Source organism: Phyllostomus discolor, chromosome 2 (assembly GCF_004126475.2).
Source record: "Phyllostomus discolor isolate MPI-MPIP mPhyDis1 chromosome 2, mPhyDis1.pri.v3, whole genome shotgun sequence".
Taxonomy (NCBI): Eukaryota; Metazoa; Chordata; class Mammalia; order Chiroptera; family Phyllostomidae; genus Phyllostomus; species Phyllostomus discolor.
The window spans coordinates 99959292-99977518 of record NC_040904.2 but is presented as its reverse complement, the minus strand read 5'-3'; the positions used below and the strand labels follow the sequence as shown (position 1 = coordinate 99977518).

The 18227-nt window shown below is 44.4% G+C and overlaps 1 protein-coding gene across 3 annotated transcripts in view; it reads left to right on the top strand.

Annotated features, from left to right (window-relative positions):
• The window catches only part of HGD (homogentisate 1,2-dioxygenase), a 41191-nt gene extending 24437 nt beyond the window's left edge, over positions 1-16754 (top strand). For 2 of the 3 annotated variants that reach the window (XM_028504557.2, XM_036018143.1), the window contains exons 7-14: positions 751-785; positions 1567-1646; positions 2204-2303; positions 4353-4477; positions 6858-6962; positions 9285-9411; positions 13609-13790; positions 16414-16754. In XM_028504557.2, coding sequence (XP_028360358.1) covers positions 751-785; positions 1567-1646; positions 2204-2303; positions 4353-4477; positions 6858-6962; positions 9285-9411; positions 13609-13790; positions 16414-16563 — 904 coding nt within the window. In that variant the 3' untranslated portion in view covers positions 16564-16754. Of the gene's footprint in view, positions 1-750; positions 786-1566; positions 1647-2203; positions 2304-4352; positions 4478-6857; positions 6963-9284; positions 9412-13565; positions 13791-16413 lie in introns of those variants that run through there. The other variant, XM_036018144.1, reaches the window with a different exon arrangement.
• The last annotated feature ends 1473 nt before the right edge of the window (positions 16755-18227 follow it).

The window sequence follows — 18227 nt, the reverse complement described above, 5'->3', positions numbered from 1 at the left end:
GGCAACCACACATTGATGTTTCTCTCCCTCTCTAAAAATAAATAAATAAAATCATAAACAAATAAGCACATAAATAAGCAATCTTCGATATGTGAATAGCATTCCTGCCTTTTCTTTGAGAAGCAGAATGTCGTAATGATTTTTGAACCAGACCGTTGTGTCCAGAGGCAATTCCACTCTTTCTGGCTGTGTGACCTTGGACAAGTCATTTAACTTAACTGAGCCATGAACAAGTCCAAGGTCACAGCCCTGTGACAAGGCACAGGAGTTGTCCACTGGGTCTACTTCTTCTCTCTCCATTTGAGCCACACTCAGTTCTTCTAACCAGCCATGAGTCCTCCTGCCTCAAAGCATTTGCAGTTCTCTTCTGCCTGGAATGTTCTCCTCCCTCCTTAAACCTTTGCCTACATGATTCCTTCAGACCACAGGTCAAACGTCCCTTTTTCAGGAAAGATTTTGCTGACTCCTCAAGCTAGATCATGTTCATTATTTTTTAATTCTCCTAGATGTGACTTTCACAGTGCCATTACAGTTTAAGATGATACAGTTCTGTGAATGTTTGATTGTTGTCTGACTTCCTACTAGACTCTAAGCTTCATGATGGCAGAGACTGGGTCATTTTGCACAGCATTGCATACCTAGCACTAAACCTGGCACAGAGTGGGTGCTGAGCAATCATTTGTGCAGTAAATTAATTTGTCTGGATGGTGTTAAAACTGAAAATCACAGGAATGATTCTATATGTTTCAGATGCTTTTACAATTCAGATGGGGACTTCTTGATTGGTGAGTTTTGAAGAGTTCAGACCTCTTCACTGTGAATTTAGCCCTAGTCACAAGCTGCTTTTTAATGTTATACACATCATGTCCCTTCATCCTTCAGTCTGGCTTATTTAGCGGAATCTACAGGCTAAGGTCTAAAGACAATCGATGGTCTGGAAAAGATTCCTACTATACCTCAAAGGCCCCACTCCATGTTTTGGTCTCTCTGACTTTGCCCATTTCTGTAGGATCCTTCTAACATGGTAGATCTGAGCAGCTTTAAAAAAAATGAAAAGCAATACCAAGATGTGATTAACTTATTAAGATAACTCTATTTGCCTTCATGCTCTCCCAAGAAAAGACCGTCATTTATATCTGAAATTTAAATACAGATTTTCATGACAGCACCAAAAATGGAATGTCTCTTTGAGATTTCTCTGGTCTGCCCATTCTGTTTGGTGATTTTAGTACTGATATTTTGGAGTGAACACTTTGGGATAGACATTAAACATGAAAATGACAGCCTTCTGCTGGAAGTATCAGAAATAGGTGATTTCTTACCCTATTTCAGCTGCCTTTTTTGGTCAATCCACAGAATTGTGCATATACAAGCTCATTAACTGACAACTAAAAAAAGATTCAGTTTTTTTCATTCGCATACTTCTAGGTAATAAAATAGGTAACCTAAGATGTCATACATTTTTCCCTATGAGATTCAAAAAGGAAATGCAGTCCTTAAACTTTTACTCTTCATGAAGTGGTTCTTGCATGAAAAGAAATACTGTTGCCCTGTCTTTTTCATTAGTTCCCCAGAAAGGGAAACTTCTCATTTACACTGAGTTTGGCAAGATGCTTGTGCAGCCCAACGAGATCTGCGTCATTCAGGTGAGCAATGCGTCCCCTTCTCCCCGACTCTCTCTAATTTGGAAGCAATCAGATGTTGCAGCTGCTGCTATTTCCAACTCTAGAATTTCTCTGTTATGACTCGGCAATGGGGGCGGAGGGGAGTTTGAGTTACACAGAAGGCTTCCTGTGCAGAAGGGTAAGCAGGCTTGGGTGCCTGCATTGTTTTAAAATAGCACACAATCACAAAGCAAAGAGCAATGTCAGTTCACTTTCCTAAATAGCTGTACACACTCTGGCTAAGGCCCTTGATGTGGGTGGGGGGCAGTGAAAACGGATTTCTTAAAATTGTGGCCAAATCTGGGCACTGTTATCTCTGAACCAAATAAAAGATTAGACTAGAGTTAGTTTGGGCACAGACATGTTTAGGATTTAAATTTTTTTTTTCTGACTCATCTTTGAGTTGGTTGTCTCTCAAACCTAACTCAATAGACCATAGCTTTACTTTCACATGTAGGGTTGGCTGTGCCTCTGGGGCTTCTTCATTGCTACAGGTATTATTTGGGGGTACACACACCAGTTTCTGCTTCCTATTCCAGAGAGGAATGCGGTTCAGCATAGATGTCTTCGAGGAGACCAGGGGCTACATCCTGGAGGTCTATGGCGTCCACTTTGAGTTGCCTGACCTGGGACCGATTGGTAAATCTTCACTACAAGCCTCTAAGCCTGGCTTGAGATATAGGACATGAATAATTGCATGAGAGTTCAACATCCTTCTCCCCTCATTATCTCACTCAAACTTTAACTTTCCTCTAGGCAACTTCTTCTCTAAGACCAAGAGCAGTTGGTAATTTTAGAAACCCATTAGAACTCCCTGAGCAATGCCAGACTTTCTTTTCAAACCTAAGTTCAGAGGCTCCGTGTAGTATGGCTGACCCTACCGAGAAATGAAATCTTCATTTATTAGCTCATCTGTGTATTCATCCATCAGCTTGTCTCACCTCCCATACTGTGCTGAGGGTAGTGACAGAACCTCATCAGGAATAACACAGCATCTTCACACAGGTGCATGGCATATATAACAGAAAATGACCCAGTATAACCCACATAAATTTCTCTCTAGAATAGTATATAGACCACTGGAGAGCAGTGTATGCCGCATAGGATGTAGAAGTTTGGGATACTGTAGGCCTGGTCAAAAGGAACAGCTTCACAGAAGAGATGAGATGTGGCTAATTCTTGATGAAAAGTTGGGGAAAAATGAAGAAAGGGAACAGCTTAAGCAAAAGCACACAAGAGGGAATGAGCTTTGGGAATAGAAGGGATATCATTTTCTTAAGTCAGTTAGTTGTGTGTAGAGAACATAGTGGGGAAGCCATAAAAGTGGCAGGTGCTATATTCCTATGGAAAGGAGAAACAGACCGAGAGGCACATAGTCTATGAACCTCACAGTCCTGCTGAGCACACACCACAAAATCTAAACACTTAAGAGTCCCAAAAGGTATAACACACAATGCTATGAAGAAGCTAGAAACCACAGCCTCCTGAGGCAGATTAAAACTTTCAAAACTTTCAAAGTGGGCTAAGATCCCCCTACTCCTGATTCTTCTGGCCAGCTGGAGGCAGGACATGCAGGAGAGAATTGAAGGTGGTAGGAGGGATTGTCCTCAAAACATCTCTTGGACTGAAAAGAGTGGCCGGGAAATTGGGCCCTTGGTTTCATCTTTGGCATGTTTGCTGAAGGTGGCGAGCACACCTCCCAATTCTTCTCTTCCTTGTCAACAGCTTTTTTAGAGCAAAACAGGAACAGGCTAGCCTGTGCCTTCTGGTCACTCCCCTGGGAGGATCCTAACAATCAGAGGAAGGTGGGAGGCAGCAGAGAGGCAGCTGGAGCCAGGCAGGCCGTCTGTCATCCTGCTCACCACCCGCTCTTCCCGCTTTGGTCTGGCTTCCTGCTGCTCTGCAGTCAGTGGAGCTTCCAGGTTCCGTGGAACTTGCACCCTCTGGAAAACACATGTGATTTTCTAACCAGCTGGGGACTTATTTTTTTTAGCCCTAGGAACTGGAAATGATAAAACACTCCCCATGTTGCTCCTCTCAAAGTTAAATTATGTTTTTGCACTTACACTTTTCATTTTTGGTCTTTTGACTTATTTTATTTCCCTGGAGGGAACACTTGCAAAGCAAAGGCAAGCAGGGAAGTCCTGAACACTTCTCTCCCTGATGGATTTGTCAGGCTGGAGAGCACTTTACAGCCTTGGATTGAATCTGAGTTCTGTCTGAGCAGTAGAGGCACACCTGGGGCAACAGTACTTAACCCTTTCTTTCTCAAGACCTATAGATCAAGGACTGCAGGTGAGTTCTAGAGTCACCCAGGTTTTCTTGGAGATGAAAAGGTCTAGTATTTCTATCAGCCCTTCCCCTTTCCTCTTTTCTAGTCTTCCTCCTTTCTCCTCCCCTCCCCTGCAGTGATGAGATAGTGGTTTTAGAAACCATATTCACTACAACTTTGGGAGGTGATGTTAGCAATGATGAAGATGACTTTAATGATTGTTTTTTCCTGGTCAAATTCTTTGGCTCCTCTTAAAAAGGCACCATACTGGGCATCCAATGAGCCCTTGGACAATGAAAGTGAATTGTAGGGTTGCTCTTAATGTAGAAGAAAGCCCTTTTTCTTTGCGCAACCATGAACCTCTTTCCTATGTGACTTCAAAAGTGTCTAAGAAACTATGGGTCATTGTATTCTAGGAGCCAATGGCTTGGCCAATCCTCGTGATTTCTTGATACCTGTTGCCTGGTATGAAGACCGCCAAGTGCCAGGTGGTTACACTGTGATTAATAAATACCAAGGAAAACTGTTTGCTTCCAAACAGGTAAGGGGGGTCAGTAAACAGGGGAGGGAATGAATAGTTACTGAGCACCTACTAATTGCCAAGGCCAGTGTTAAATATTTTATACACATTGTATTCTTTCATCTTTACTACACTACTAAGCTACTACACATGAAGTACTTTTTGCCTTATTTGTGGCCATGAAAACAAGCCAGAGAGTGACAAATAATTTACCAAATGTCACAGTAAATGGTAGAAACTTATCCATCAGTCATGCTCTCTCCACTCACCAAGTAATGAAAATCCAGTGAATAACATAATGTACAGGCAGGGTATATGTTCTGAAAAGGGAAGTGAGTTAACAAGCAGGTCATCCAAGATTTACATACATCAATGGCCACCATATTTCAAATACTAGCAATGGCAAAACTAGTACACAAAACAAGTAGAATTACCTTGATTTGGTTTACCTCACCAGCCTGGTAAAACTCAGGAGATAAGCAAAGGCATAGATAATAACAAAAATAATAGTTGCAACATAATATGTGATTTATAATATATATTAATATTAGCATATATTTTATAAAATATAGGTACATAATTCACGTATTTTATATAATACATAGTATATACTTAGTATATATTATTCCTTAATATACTGAATATATAATATATTAGTAAAGAGTAATTATTTAACAACATAATCCAAAGATCTCTTCTGCTTACCATTGTTTGTTTGCTTTATTTTTTGCCCTTTGACTTACTGCTTTTGTATTTTACCAAGACATGTTCTTGGACAGCATCTAGAAGCCATGCTAACCAGCAGAGGTCAATTAGTTTGGCACTTAAAATTAGCCCCTGAGGGTTAATGGTCACCCTCACTAACACATTGTTACCCTCATAGCCTCTGGGTCAGGATTTCTCAAATTGTGGTTCAGAGGCCATGTGAATCAAATCATCAGAGAGGCTTCTTCAAAATGCAGTTCCTTAGACGCTACTCCAGCTTGGCAAAAACAGTAATCTCTGGAGATGGGGTGCGGAAATCTGCATTCATTGGAAGCATGTTCTCCATATTACTGTTGACATGCAAGTGATGGAGAACCATCATCCTAGGGGCAGCCAGCAGCCCCAGTAGTTTCCACTTTCTAAGCGGCCCCTGGGCTGGTTGTTCTCTGTGTGAGCTCCCACTGATCCAATCTCCCTTCTCTGCCACAATCTGTGCCCTGGGAGCTTGACCTACACAGACGGTATCACGCAGGCTTCCCCGCCAGCTGGCTTTGGGTTGGGTTCAACTAGTGGGAAGTCCTCACAGGAAACTGCAGGGCAGAGGAAAGACAAGTTGGGGTTTTTCTTCCCCTGTTTCCTCCCTATTTGGGTCTGCACCCTTCCACGATCTCAGTTGGTGCTGAGCAGCCCCAGAGGCGTGCTAGAGCTAGTTCATACTGGTTTGGCATCTTTTCCCAGCTTTGCGCTTAGTGATATCACATCAGTACCTTAAAAATGATCATGGTGAGAGTATTTATACCCCAGAAATCAGTTTTTGTATTTTTCCAGATTGCTGGTTGTAAAATATGAACCAGCACACCACTGGGCAGACCTTCTTCGTGGTTCTGAGCTCTTGCTGGAATCCTGTAGCATTTCCTTCCCATGTCCCACAGGCCTAGGAACGGCAGTGTCTTCCCACTGTTCGTAGGCTCAGGCTCAACATCACTCACCTCTAGTCAGTTCACTTAACACCAGTCACTCCTCTGTGAGTAGTCTCTCCAGTAAAGTCCTTAGAACATTCTGAACTGGATGCTGTTTCCAGCACAGACTCATATCTGCAGCAGGGCAGCCTTCCTATGATAGAACACTGGTCCTCTCCTACTCCAGGGCAGGCTCCAGGAGCATCACCATAGGGTTGCTCTGAAATCTCAAGCCCCTGAGGTTGGACCTCTTAGAGACCTTCTCACCCTCCCACACTCACCGCCCAGGCACTATGTCTCCTGGAAGCTCCTCTAAGCAGCAATTACCTGGAAAACAGTCATAGCTAGTGCCTGCCCTTCACACCAGGAAACCCAGAGGGTGGCCCAGATGGTCTGAGAATTGCTGGCATCCAGAGATTCTCACAGTTGTGTTAAAAATTGTCGAAAAGGCACTGCTTGAAGAATGTACCATGCTTGTTTCTGCACATGTGATCAGAGGCAGCTGCAGCTCATGAACTAAAAAAGTAGGGTTAGTGGATAAACAAGGGATACTTTGAGGGCGTGTGAAGCAACCACAGAATGATTCAGGGTTATACTTCTCCCAAAAGATGGTATTATTAAATTATGAGGACAAAATCAAATCCAAAAAGAGAGAGTAATGCCAAGTACAAACTGGAATCACAGCTATGAAAGCATTAGGTGCTGAGATGGCCCCTTTCTGGTTCTTTTGCAATCAGGATGTCTCCCCGTTCAATGTCGTGGCCTGGCACGGGAACTATACCCCCTACAAGTACAACCTGGAGAACTTCATGGTCATCAATGCAGTGGCCTTTGACCACGCGGTAAGTCTGGACCCTAGAGGGTCCTTGGAGAAGTGGGCGACCCTTGGGTGAGAGGGGTTTACAGTAGACGCCTAAGATTCACAGATTTAACATTTCCAGTGTCACCCTTGGAAACCTGCAATATACTCATTTGTCATTGTGCTTACAGGAATTTGAATCATCTGCAGCAAGGCTTTGGTGAAGGGGAAAATAACATAGCTGGTGAGGAAGCCAGGCCAGACATTCAACGCTCACCCATGAACACAGCTCCATTCTCTACATACAGAGTTGCCGCAGATGGCTAAAAACTTATTTTCTTCATGGAAAGTCTATCCCCAAAAGAAAATCAACTGCTAGTGTTCGTGATGGAGCAACAAGAAAGGGACATTTCTAGATTTGGGACGTTCTCCGTCTTGCCCACAAATACCAAGGGGTGACTTGCTCTAGCGCCTACTTTAGCGCCTCCACTCCTGGCTGTTTCTAGCAGCAGTGGAGCAGACAGCAATCCTATAAAGTTACTCATAATGTTCAGTGCTTGAATTTAAACCAAAGAAGTTCTAGAGTATGAAGTTGGTCATATTTTTCACTCAATTAAGGGGCCCCAAAGAGGTTCTGGGCCTACAGTGCAGGCCCCCCGAGGCCCCACACTCTTGATAAAGTGCTAGCCCTGGGGCCCTGGGGAAAGGTGCATTTTGCAGCCTCAACCCACAAGTTGGAGGTGTAATTAGAGCAGAAGGCAGAGGCCCAAAGACAGAAAGATTACTCTGGGCCAGTTCAGTGTATCTCTGAGCAGACAAAACTACCTTTCTAAAGAACAGCAACACCGAATAAAACCAAAGGGAAAAGAAAATGAGGCATCAAGCCCAAAACAGCGTGAAAAAGGATCCTGAGACATCGATAGAGCTTTATTTGAGCCTCACTGCCTTGTCCTTAAGCAGTTTTAGATCATTTCTCATGACAGATGAAGAAACGTTAACTCTCACAGCAAAGAGGGTTGGTTTGTTGACTTGCATTTACCCAGGCTGCACCTCCTCTGTGCTGCTGCTGTAGCTGTTTGTCCAAAATTCAGGTCTGATTATCCTACCACTGCATTAGCAAACCTTTGCAGGCTCCCTGTGGTTCAGGATTACATCTGAGCCCTGGAGCGTGGTATTTGATGCCCTTTGTCAGCTGGCTGAGGACTCGTTTTCCAGTGCCACCTCTCACCTCTCCCTTCTGCCAATACACCTGGGCTTTTGCATTCTTGCCTCTTAATAAAAACCTGTGTTCGTTTTAATGTCTTCCCTGTTACCTGTGTGCATTTTAACGTCTCCCCTGTTTTCTGTGCTTAAAATACCTTTTTTCTTTCCTTCCTTCCTTTCTTCCTCTCTCCTTTCCTTCCTTCCTCCTTTTCTCTCTTTTTCTCTTTCTCCTTTCATTCTTCAAAGCCTATGTCAAATGTCATCACCTCTTTAAAGCCTTCCCTGACCCTCTCAGGCAGAGACAAGCACTCCTTCCTCTGTACTCCCTCGGATCTCTGTTTAACACAGCTAGATTGCCCTTGGACCCTTGCTGTGATTAGTTGTTCCTGCACCTGTTTTATTAATCCTTTGGTCCACCTTCCCCACCCCTCCACCAATAATGCTAAAGGGGAGGGGAATAGATCTCAATCATCTTTGAATTCAGATCTTAGCATGGCATCCAAAAGCAAACATGATCATTGATTTTAATTAAATTGTACCTGAACCTTTCCACTGAAAAGATTGTAAAGTTCTTTAAAAATCATTCTAGTGCCCCCTGACCTACTCCCTCCTCTACTACCACCACCCAGACCAATGATGTAGGTGGTGTGTTTTAAATCTGAGAGTCAAACAAGCATCAGAAAGCAAACGAATGCTGTCTGGAGTCTGTGATCCGCCTCCCAAAAGAAGCAGATCCTACATTTGTACCACAACTTGGGTATTTTGTTTCTATCTCCACCTAACTCGGAGCATCTTTTCTGCCAGGAGCTCCCTGCCGAGCAGCCTGGCTCTGGTCACCCTGACTTCAGGTTGGGAGGCAGGCGCCACTGCTCCTCAGGCCCGCAAGGTAGTGCTTACATGAAATGGGCTCAGCAGGGAGAAAAAGCAGCTCAGAATTCTTTTTGCTGGTGTTAATTCATTTTGCTTCACGCACAGCAAGAGGGGAAAGTGAGAGGAGTGATTACTGCTCCTACCTGACAAGCCCTGGCTTCTGAGCCCGGCCTGTGTGGTTTGATCAGAAATTACAGTGTCACTCGAGAGCCCCTTCATGTGTGGGTGTGTGTGTCATTGTCCAGTCACCTCCCTTTCCTCGTGTGTTCAGCCTCTCCTTGTCCTTTCACAGGACCCATCCATTTTCACAGTATTAACTGCCAAGTCTCTCCGCCCTGGAGTGGCCATCGCTGACTTTGTCATCTTTCCACCCCGATGGGGGGTTGCTGATAAGACCTTCAGGCCTCCTTATTACCACAGTAAGTCTCTCTTTTGCCAAGCCACATTTGAGAGCCAAAGAGAGAGCAAAGCAGTGAGCACTGCCCATTGGGAACGCAGCCGGAGGTGTTTCTGGGTGCCCCGCCCTGGCTGGAGCTCCAGATCCTGCCTCCCGAGGCCTGGGGCTGCTCCCCAGACTTTTAGCTGCTAAGATAGCAGCTAAAAGTGTTGACTCTGAGAAAACACTCTGTAATGCTGAGGCCCAGTTCCTCCGGCCCTGAAGAGAGGTAGAAAGCCTGATAAAGTGTGAAGCAAGAAGTTTCTTTTTTTTTTTCAATTTTTTTTTCCCATCACTATTTATCCCTTCTATATCCTCTTCCACCTCCACCTACCTCCAGTCCCTCCCCCACAATCACCACACTGTTGTTCCTGTCTGTGAGTTCTGCCTTTGTTCTTTGTCACTCAATCCCTCCACGCCCCAGCACCCTCCATTCAGAGCTGAAAGGAAGAAATGTCTTTATGTTTCAGACACTTCTTTTGGGGGAGGGGGAATGTTGGTTAATTTGTTGTTTATTTAAATCTGGTTCAAGAACCAGTAATGTGTGCCTTCTTCAATGATTTTGGCAGGGTAGAGCAGACGACAGCCCACACTAGGGGACGGACCCTATTCTGGAAGCAGTTCCTGCAAAACATTTGTTGCTTAAAACACAATTTATGAAATCCATTTTATTAATATTACTATTACGAACAGGTAACAATTATTGACTTTTTTATGACCCTGTTCCAAGTTCTTTAAAAGTATTAACATTTAATCTTCATAACGGTTGTCAGAGATAGGTAGTATCATTATCCCCTTTTTTCCCTAGAGGATGAAACTGAGACAGGAAGGGTTAGGGACTTGCTCAAGGCTGCACAGATGGTTGAGTGGTAGAGTCAGCATTTAACTGCAGGCAGTCTGATGCCAGAGCGGACGCTCACCACCATGCACTGGGGTGCCCAGCACAGTGCTGCACCTAACAAATACTGACTTAATATGTGAACTCATCACAGGAATAAGTTACTTCATAGCTGTACCTAGTGAGGTTGGCATTTTTAATTGTGCAGTAGCTAGCTGAAAATGCAACCTAAAGGTCAATGTACAATTCCACCTCCTAGAGAGTACATTTCTGTACATAGAGTTCTGGAAAAACTCTCAACTGAAACATTTTAAAAACAAATCCTTGTCGCCCTGACTAGTGTGGCTCAGTGGATTTGGGCATCATCCCCCAAAGGCAAGGTTCTCTGGTTTGATTCCCAGTCAAGGTACATTTGAGAGGCAGCCAATCGATATTTGTCTCTCACATCACTGTTTCTCTCTCTCTCTCTTTCTCCCTCCCTTCCCCTCTCTAAAAGCAAATAAATAAAATCTAAAATTATTTTTAAATCCTTTCCTTAATTAACCTCAGGGCCTTCTGTGTGTATGAGACTCTTCTCATAACACCAGCCCCAAGAGGCCAGGGCTCACCAGGATGGAAAGGTGCACTGAAGGGATAACTTAGGCCTTTGCAGAGGTCGGCAGGACAGAAGGCCAAACATAGTCAAATCCCAGCACCTTTTCTGGTGACTCCATTATGATTGAGAAAATTAGTGACCAGATGCTTTGTGCATAAAGTGGTAACAAACTATGTCCTTTCTGAGGAATGTCAAGCCCATCACAGGCCCTGCCTGTTCTCCTGCAAATTAGTCTCTAGAGGACCTGTGGTCAAGGAGAGGGCTGCTCTGGCTTAGAACCTGTGCCTCACAGGCTAGTCCTCGTTGTTCACTGTTTCACAGAGTTCTTGTATCCAGGTTCCTTGACGTGCCTGGGGGAATGGCTCTCGGTGTGGGTATGCTCTCAAGTCACCCAGCGGGCTCCTTAGAACACACGTCCCTGGGCCCACCCTCAGGCTTCCTGCTTCCATAGGTTCAGGGTAGGGCCCAACAATTTGCATTTATTTCAAGTTCCCACGTGAAGCTGATGCTACTGTTCCAGGGACCCAGTTGGAGAACATTAGGGGACATGAAAATCACTTAGAATGCATTTTTCTTTTCCAGTGTGTATTCCCAGAGAATTTAATTAGTCTGTTTTGAGGTGGAACCTCAGAATTTGCATTTTGCATTTTGTTAGTCAAGGAATTCTGATGTGTGCAGGAGATCTTGGGTGTGAGGAAACGGCAGGAGGGGGTGGCAGAGCAGCCTGACTTGGGCAAGGCTGCGACTGTGCCACAGCCCTCAACCCGCTCCTTGATCTTGGTTTGTCATTCAGATTGCCTGAAACAAATGGCCTTGTGAAATGCTTCTTAATAACCTTTTAAAAAAGTCTCAGATCAATTGGGCCCTGGACTGGCAGATCTCAGGAAAGGTATGATTGCCCCAAGTTAGTTGGCAAAACCACAGAGCCCCAACTTAGAAATGATTTTTTACTGGTGGTATTTAAAATATTGCTTTAGCAAAAATCAAAATCGTTGCTACTTTGATGTGATTTTATAAGAGAAGTGGAGAATTGTTTGTGTAGAAATACTGCCTCCAATCACCTTTGTGCGCCTTGGTCAAGTGGTTTCAGTACCACTCAGAAAGGCAAGGTCTACACTCCATGGCCCTTTGAGTCACAGAAAATGATATAGAAGTATCACCACCAAACCCATTGCTACCTAAGTTCATATTCAGATCAAAGCTGAGTTCTGTGTTGCTCTCTTCTCAAAATTAGGCCATGAAGGCGACCCTGAAGACACACACTGGCATGAGGGGGGTGGCTGCATATTTAAGTCATGAACTTTTAAAATAGGAACACTTGACGCTCACAGTCACGTCTCTTCCTCTGTTTCTGCTTCACGGGGAAACACGTAGAGCTATGACCTGGGCCACACCTTTTTGCAGGGGCCTACAGCAGCATTTGGTTGCCTGGGCAGGGTGGGTATGGCTGCTTAGTTTACCTTTTGGCTGTACTTCACAAGCAAGGAAGAGGGGTGGGACATTGATAATGTCAAATGTGTGGCTTTGCCACTGCCATATCTTTCTTCTGTGTTCATGGTTTGTACTCTTAGCACTGCCTTGGAACAGAATACGAGTAATTTTAGACAGGCTATTTCTTATGCATCTCCATCGGTACTTAGCACAGCGTCCAATTATATATATTTGATGGATGAATAGACAGATGGATGGGGGGGTGGATGAGTAGGCTGGTGGATGAATGGAAAGTCACTTAAATTTACCCAGGTGTCCTATTACTTTAATTCTTGCTCTAAATGTGTTGCTATTCTAACAAAAAGTTTTATTTCACTAGAAACATACTTTTGAAAGAATGGGAACGTGATTTTTGTCAAATTTTGTGTGGCTCAAGAAAACACAACTAGGACCAATGTATTTAATTTATGTGAAAGCAAATTTTCATTTAATGTGAAAGATCTCTTTAACACCCTGAGCTTTGTTAAGTAGAGGACTTGGGTAGTTGAGAGCTCAGGTAGCTCTTTTGAGTAGAGAGCTTGCATTCACCAGAAGCATGCCAGCAGAGCACAGGAGATAACCTGCCAGCAACGATATAGAAAATTCTTCTGTACTGAGTAGAAGTTAGGATCCCTTCCAATTTCAAGATTTCACAATTCTATGAGGATAGTGTCAATCAAAATAGAAAAGAATGAATCTAACAGCCATTTTCGAGATTGGAAGAATAAGATGATATCAGATTCAGATATAGAATGTAGTATTTGCTGGAATGCAGCATCTATTACATGCCCGTCTGTCGACACACACCACCCACTTCAGTCTTCTGGACCGGGAACCGGAACTGTAGCGATTCATGTCCCACTGTGGGGCTGTTTGGGAAGGCGTCCAGTCACAGAGGAAGATACTTTTGATATGAGGCTTATTAAGACTAAGTGATGGAGTACATCGACTCTTTATTATAATTTACATTTTAATTATTATTAAAATTCTTTTCTGAGGTCTGATTTCCTTTAGATCTAGCCTAAGTTCTTTCAGGCAGTAGAATAGAAGACCTCTGCTAATCCACATGTCCAGGGAGTAGAGCTTTGCCTACCAAGAATTCCACACTAATGAATGTTTTGCGGTTGCTTTTTGTCAATCTGTATTCTTTATTAATCTTAATAAAATGTATCAGATAATCTTATCTTCTTGTCATTCTGCAGAAATAATGTTTGAAGGGTCTTAATGTTTACGGGTCTGCCTTGGATATAAAAATAATACTGCTTCAACCTTCCCAGGGAACTGCATGAGTGAATTCATGGGGCTCATCAAAGGTCACTATGAGGCAAAGCAAGGTGGGTTCCTGCCAGGAGGAGGCAGCCTACACAGCGCCATGACTCCCCACGGGCCAGATGCCGACTGCTTCGAGAAGGCCAGCAAAGCCAAGCTGGTGCCTGAGAGGATTGCTGATGGCACCATGGTGAGCAAGTTAAATGCCAGGCCCTGGTGGCCTCTGGGTTCCCCAGTCTTGTTGAGAGAACTGTCTATTTTTCACTTCTCCAAAGTCACAGAGCAGAGTCAGGAGGGGAGAGTCTGTGTCTGTGTGTCTATTCCCACGTGTGTGTGTGCACATGCCCCTGCGTGTTTACTAAACTCCTAATGTAGTGAGCATAGAAAAAACTTTGGACTTGGAGTCAGGCCTGGGTTCAAATCCTAGCTCTTAGTTTCTGTGTGACCTTGACTAAATCACTTCTCTGCTTCATTTTTCCCATCTGTAGAATGGGTATGGTAACCAAGCCAGTAGGTAGCTGTAATTTAACCTCACAGACTGCCCAACACTGTTCAAATGTAAGGAAGGGGGTATTATTAATACTATGGGAAGGGTCTTGGCTTATCTGCATGCAGCCCTGTGTATGCATGTTTTGTCTCCAAGTCAGCTCCTGCTTTTCAACGTGGTCCTCATCTAGAGACACAGTAGCAGAGGATGTAGGATGTCACTTTCCTGCAGGATGTCAAGCCAAGGAGGGTCTAGAAGGGTTTGCATCACTGCAGTCAAGACTGTGAGCAGCAGTTCTCTGTTCTTTACACATTTTCTTTTGCTCTCCTTCAGCATGGGATGAAACCAATGGGATTTAAAACCTGTTTTGTATTCCTCCTGTGTCAGGCTGTAAACATCAAGGCTGAACACAATTGCAGACGGCTGTGGTACTTGATGTTATTTTATTTTTGCATTCTTGGAGGTAGAGTTTATGAAGCACTAGGAGTAATTCTATACTAAATTATATGCAAATTTGCATTACATTTTTAAACAAATGCCTTCAGTGCTATCTGACTTTAAAATCAATAGCACAGACCCGCTTGACCCAGTTTGCAAACTAACTAAGCATGGAGCATTATCCGTCCCTCTGTCTAGTGCAGTTTGCTTTCAGTCTGAATCCCAGGGCCAGAGTTGGGAGGGCTGGTCTGCAGGGGAAGGCTGAGAAGAGTCCCATCTGCTTCACCTCAGCTGCATTGCCCCTTGCAAGGGCTTCTGCAGAGCTCTTGTAGATACTGCTCCTCTGTGAGACATGGCCTGAGAATCTTAGTTAAGCTATTGCCTCTGAAGGCTCCTGGGGGTGCACAGGCTACTCCACAGTTACTACTCAATAACCTTTGGGATAGTCAGTATTGCCAGAGAGCAATGTTCTGCCACAGCAAGGCACAGGCCAGAGCTGTTTTTATGAGAGCAAGACTTTGGGTAATTAATGCCTAGGGCTCGGAGCACTAATGAGAGAGAGCTCTTCTGTGTGAGGACTCCGGAGCTGGGAGGCCCTGCGCAGCCAGGAAGCCCGCGCCACCAGGTGGGAGAGGGCCCAACACTTCACGTAGCCCTAACTTTGTGCCTCCCTCACCATTTCCCTTTAGATAATCTGGACCCAAGCCCATCTACATGTCTCATCCCTGTTCCAGTTTGCAATAAATTAACTTCATACAATACTGCCTTCATAGCTCAGCTGGGATGGGGTTTTCTTACTCCAGTCAAACAGCAAGTATCCTGAGAAGCAGTCAGCAACGAGACAACAGTAATGGCCATAATAAAACCCATATACCAGAACAGCACTTTATAACGTGGAGAGCACTTGCACATGATCTCATCTGGCCCTCACAGCAAGCCTGTCGTGGGAAGTCGCAGGGACAATCATCTCCACTGTTGTAGGCAAAAAGAAGTTAATGTGTATTAGACACCAAACATTAATGTGGGTTCTCCGGATTGTGCCACAGAGTATATTTAGTCTCCTTTTGCCCATCTATACTTTTTAAATTTCTATTAGTGTGAGCACAAAAGAATTATAGGATTTTATTTTGTTTTTTTGACTCTTAAAAGTCACAGTGAGTAGGAAAATCAGCACTCAGCAAAGCCGGAATGTCTACAATGTACAACGCGCTTAACATACTCTCACTGCTGCAGACAAAAACCTCCCGCACACAGTAGGGCACCCACCATCCACTCCCTCCGGAGCAGGGTTTCTAAAACAGCTACAGCCATTCCTGCCTCCTACTCCCCGCTTCCTCACCACTCTCTCTTTTCCTTCTTCTCCTTTTCCCAGCTCATCTCCTGGTCAGAGTCCTGAAAGAGAAAGGCTCAAATCCCAGCTCTGCCACTTCCTGTTACCATCACTTTAGATAAGCCAATTCTCAGCTCTGAAACATAGTTTACACCTCCGCAAAGTGGGGGCTGTGGCCTCCCTCTCCAGGACATAGCCACAGTACATGACCGCCCCTAAGAAGATGAATATTACTAGGACTCTCCCACCTCTGCCCTTGGATTTAGCAAATTTAGCTCCACAATGCTCTAAGAACAATGAGAGGCTTACGTGCCTGATTTCATTTTATAGAATGAAACTTGAGGCCCTGAGAAGTTTAGGGTCTTGAACAAGACCATAGGGTCTTCCACTTATAACCCAGACCCAGAACCCAGGGCGTGGGACTGCTCTCCTTGCCATGCTAACACACATGATTTTTTATTCAAAGATCTGCCTACTCACATCTTCTCTCTAGACATCTAGTCAAATGTGTTTCATTATCCACCTACCTCACCTCTTCTTTCTTGTCATTCCCTACAGGCATTTATGTTTGAGTCTTCTCTAAGTATGGCCGTCACCAAGTGGGGGCTCAAGACCTCTCATTGTTTGGATGAGAACTACTACAAGTGCTGGGAGCCTCTCAAGAGCCACTTCACACCCAATTCCAGGAACCCAGCAGGACCTAATTGAGATTGGAGCATTGCTACCTTAGTTGTTCCTTTAGAATCTCATGACTTCAGGCACTACTGGGGGAGGAGGTGGGTTAAAATGAGAATTCACTTTTTTATCGTCAAGTGACTGAGACATTTGTAGAAATGTATCTGAATTTCTGTGTCTGTCAGCTTAATTACTCAATAAATACTTGCTGGTGTTGTGTGGAAGTGGCAATTGGTCATAATCAGCTCTTGATAGAGCAGACCTGTAACAGCCAGGACCAGAGTCCATGGGATTGGACCGAGATCTATCTGCGCATGCTTAGCCTTTATTCTAGAAGCACAGTCCACCTGAGTGCCATTATTCTAGAAGCACGGTTCAGGGCATCTACCACAGACCAAAAAACCAAGTCACAAGGAAGGATGGGCCAACGTAAGGACCATGAGTTTAGGCTGAAGCCAAGGCAAAGGCCTCAGGAGTCAGTTCAAGCACAGGGAAGCAAACTGGGTCAGCAGAGCTTCAAACATCTAATGTCATCCTTAAACAGACAGGCATCCAGGTCAGCCAGCTGTCATGTAGCAGACCGTATAGTGATGGTGGAAGAAGCCCAGCCACCGAGTGAGCATCCTTCACTGAGGGTACCAATCGGCCTCTTTTTCACACTGAAAGCCCCACACCCCAGAAAACTCCCTCAGTCTTAATCCAAGCAGGATAGTTAGTTACCCTACTATTCTCTCACTTATCAGTCCATTAGGCAGCAGTGATTTGAGTCCTTACTATATATGAGTCCAGCTACACAGTGAGGCACTAGGGATGAATAAGTGAAAAGAAAGAAGTTGTCTCTTCCCTCAGTGAGCTGACAGTCTGGGGAGATCTGGGCCAAATAAGCCCAAGGGGTCCCTGTACTTAGACCACAACAAAACAGAGGCAGTGCTGGGCAGGAAAGCTGCTCCTAGCATCTCCCTTCCCACAGCCGGTCCCCGCCCAGGGGCTGCCCAGGACTCTAGGTGAGTTGATGGGATTCTCCTGGAATGAGGAGACAGGCACATCAGAACAGAAAGGAATGGGAAGTGGTATTTGTCACCACTTTAGTTCTGTAGGTTTAGCACATTGCCCCCACTTTGTTGCCATAGTAGCAATTTTGATATGCTGCTACCAGATTTTTATTCAACAATATGTAGTGAGAGTCAGCCATGTATCAGGGCCCAGGAACTAGGGCTACGAGATAAAATACAAGATGCTAGTAAAATTTGAATTTCAAATAAACTCTGAATAATTGAATATGTCCTTTGGACATACTTACACCAAAACAACTATTCAGGATTTCTCTGGAATTCAAATTTAACTGGGAAGCTTATATTTTTATTTGCTAAATATGGCAAGCCTATGAAGGCTACGGTGATCAAGCTGACAGACATGTATGTCCCTTACCCTTACAGAGGTTACATTCTAGAGAGTGAGACACATGAGATAAACAACACAATTACAAACTGTGAAACATGCCAAGAAGAGCCCTGGCTGGTGTAGCTCAGTGGATTGAGCGCAGGCTGTGAACCAAAGGGTTCCTGGTTCAATTCCCAGTCAGGGCACATGCCTGGGTTGGGTTGTGGGGGCCATGTGAGAGGCAACCACACAATGATATTTCTCTCCCTCTTTCTCCCTCCCTTCCTCCTCTCTAAAAATAAATAAATAAAATCTTT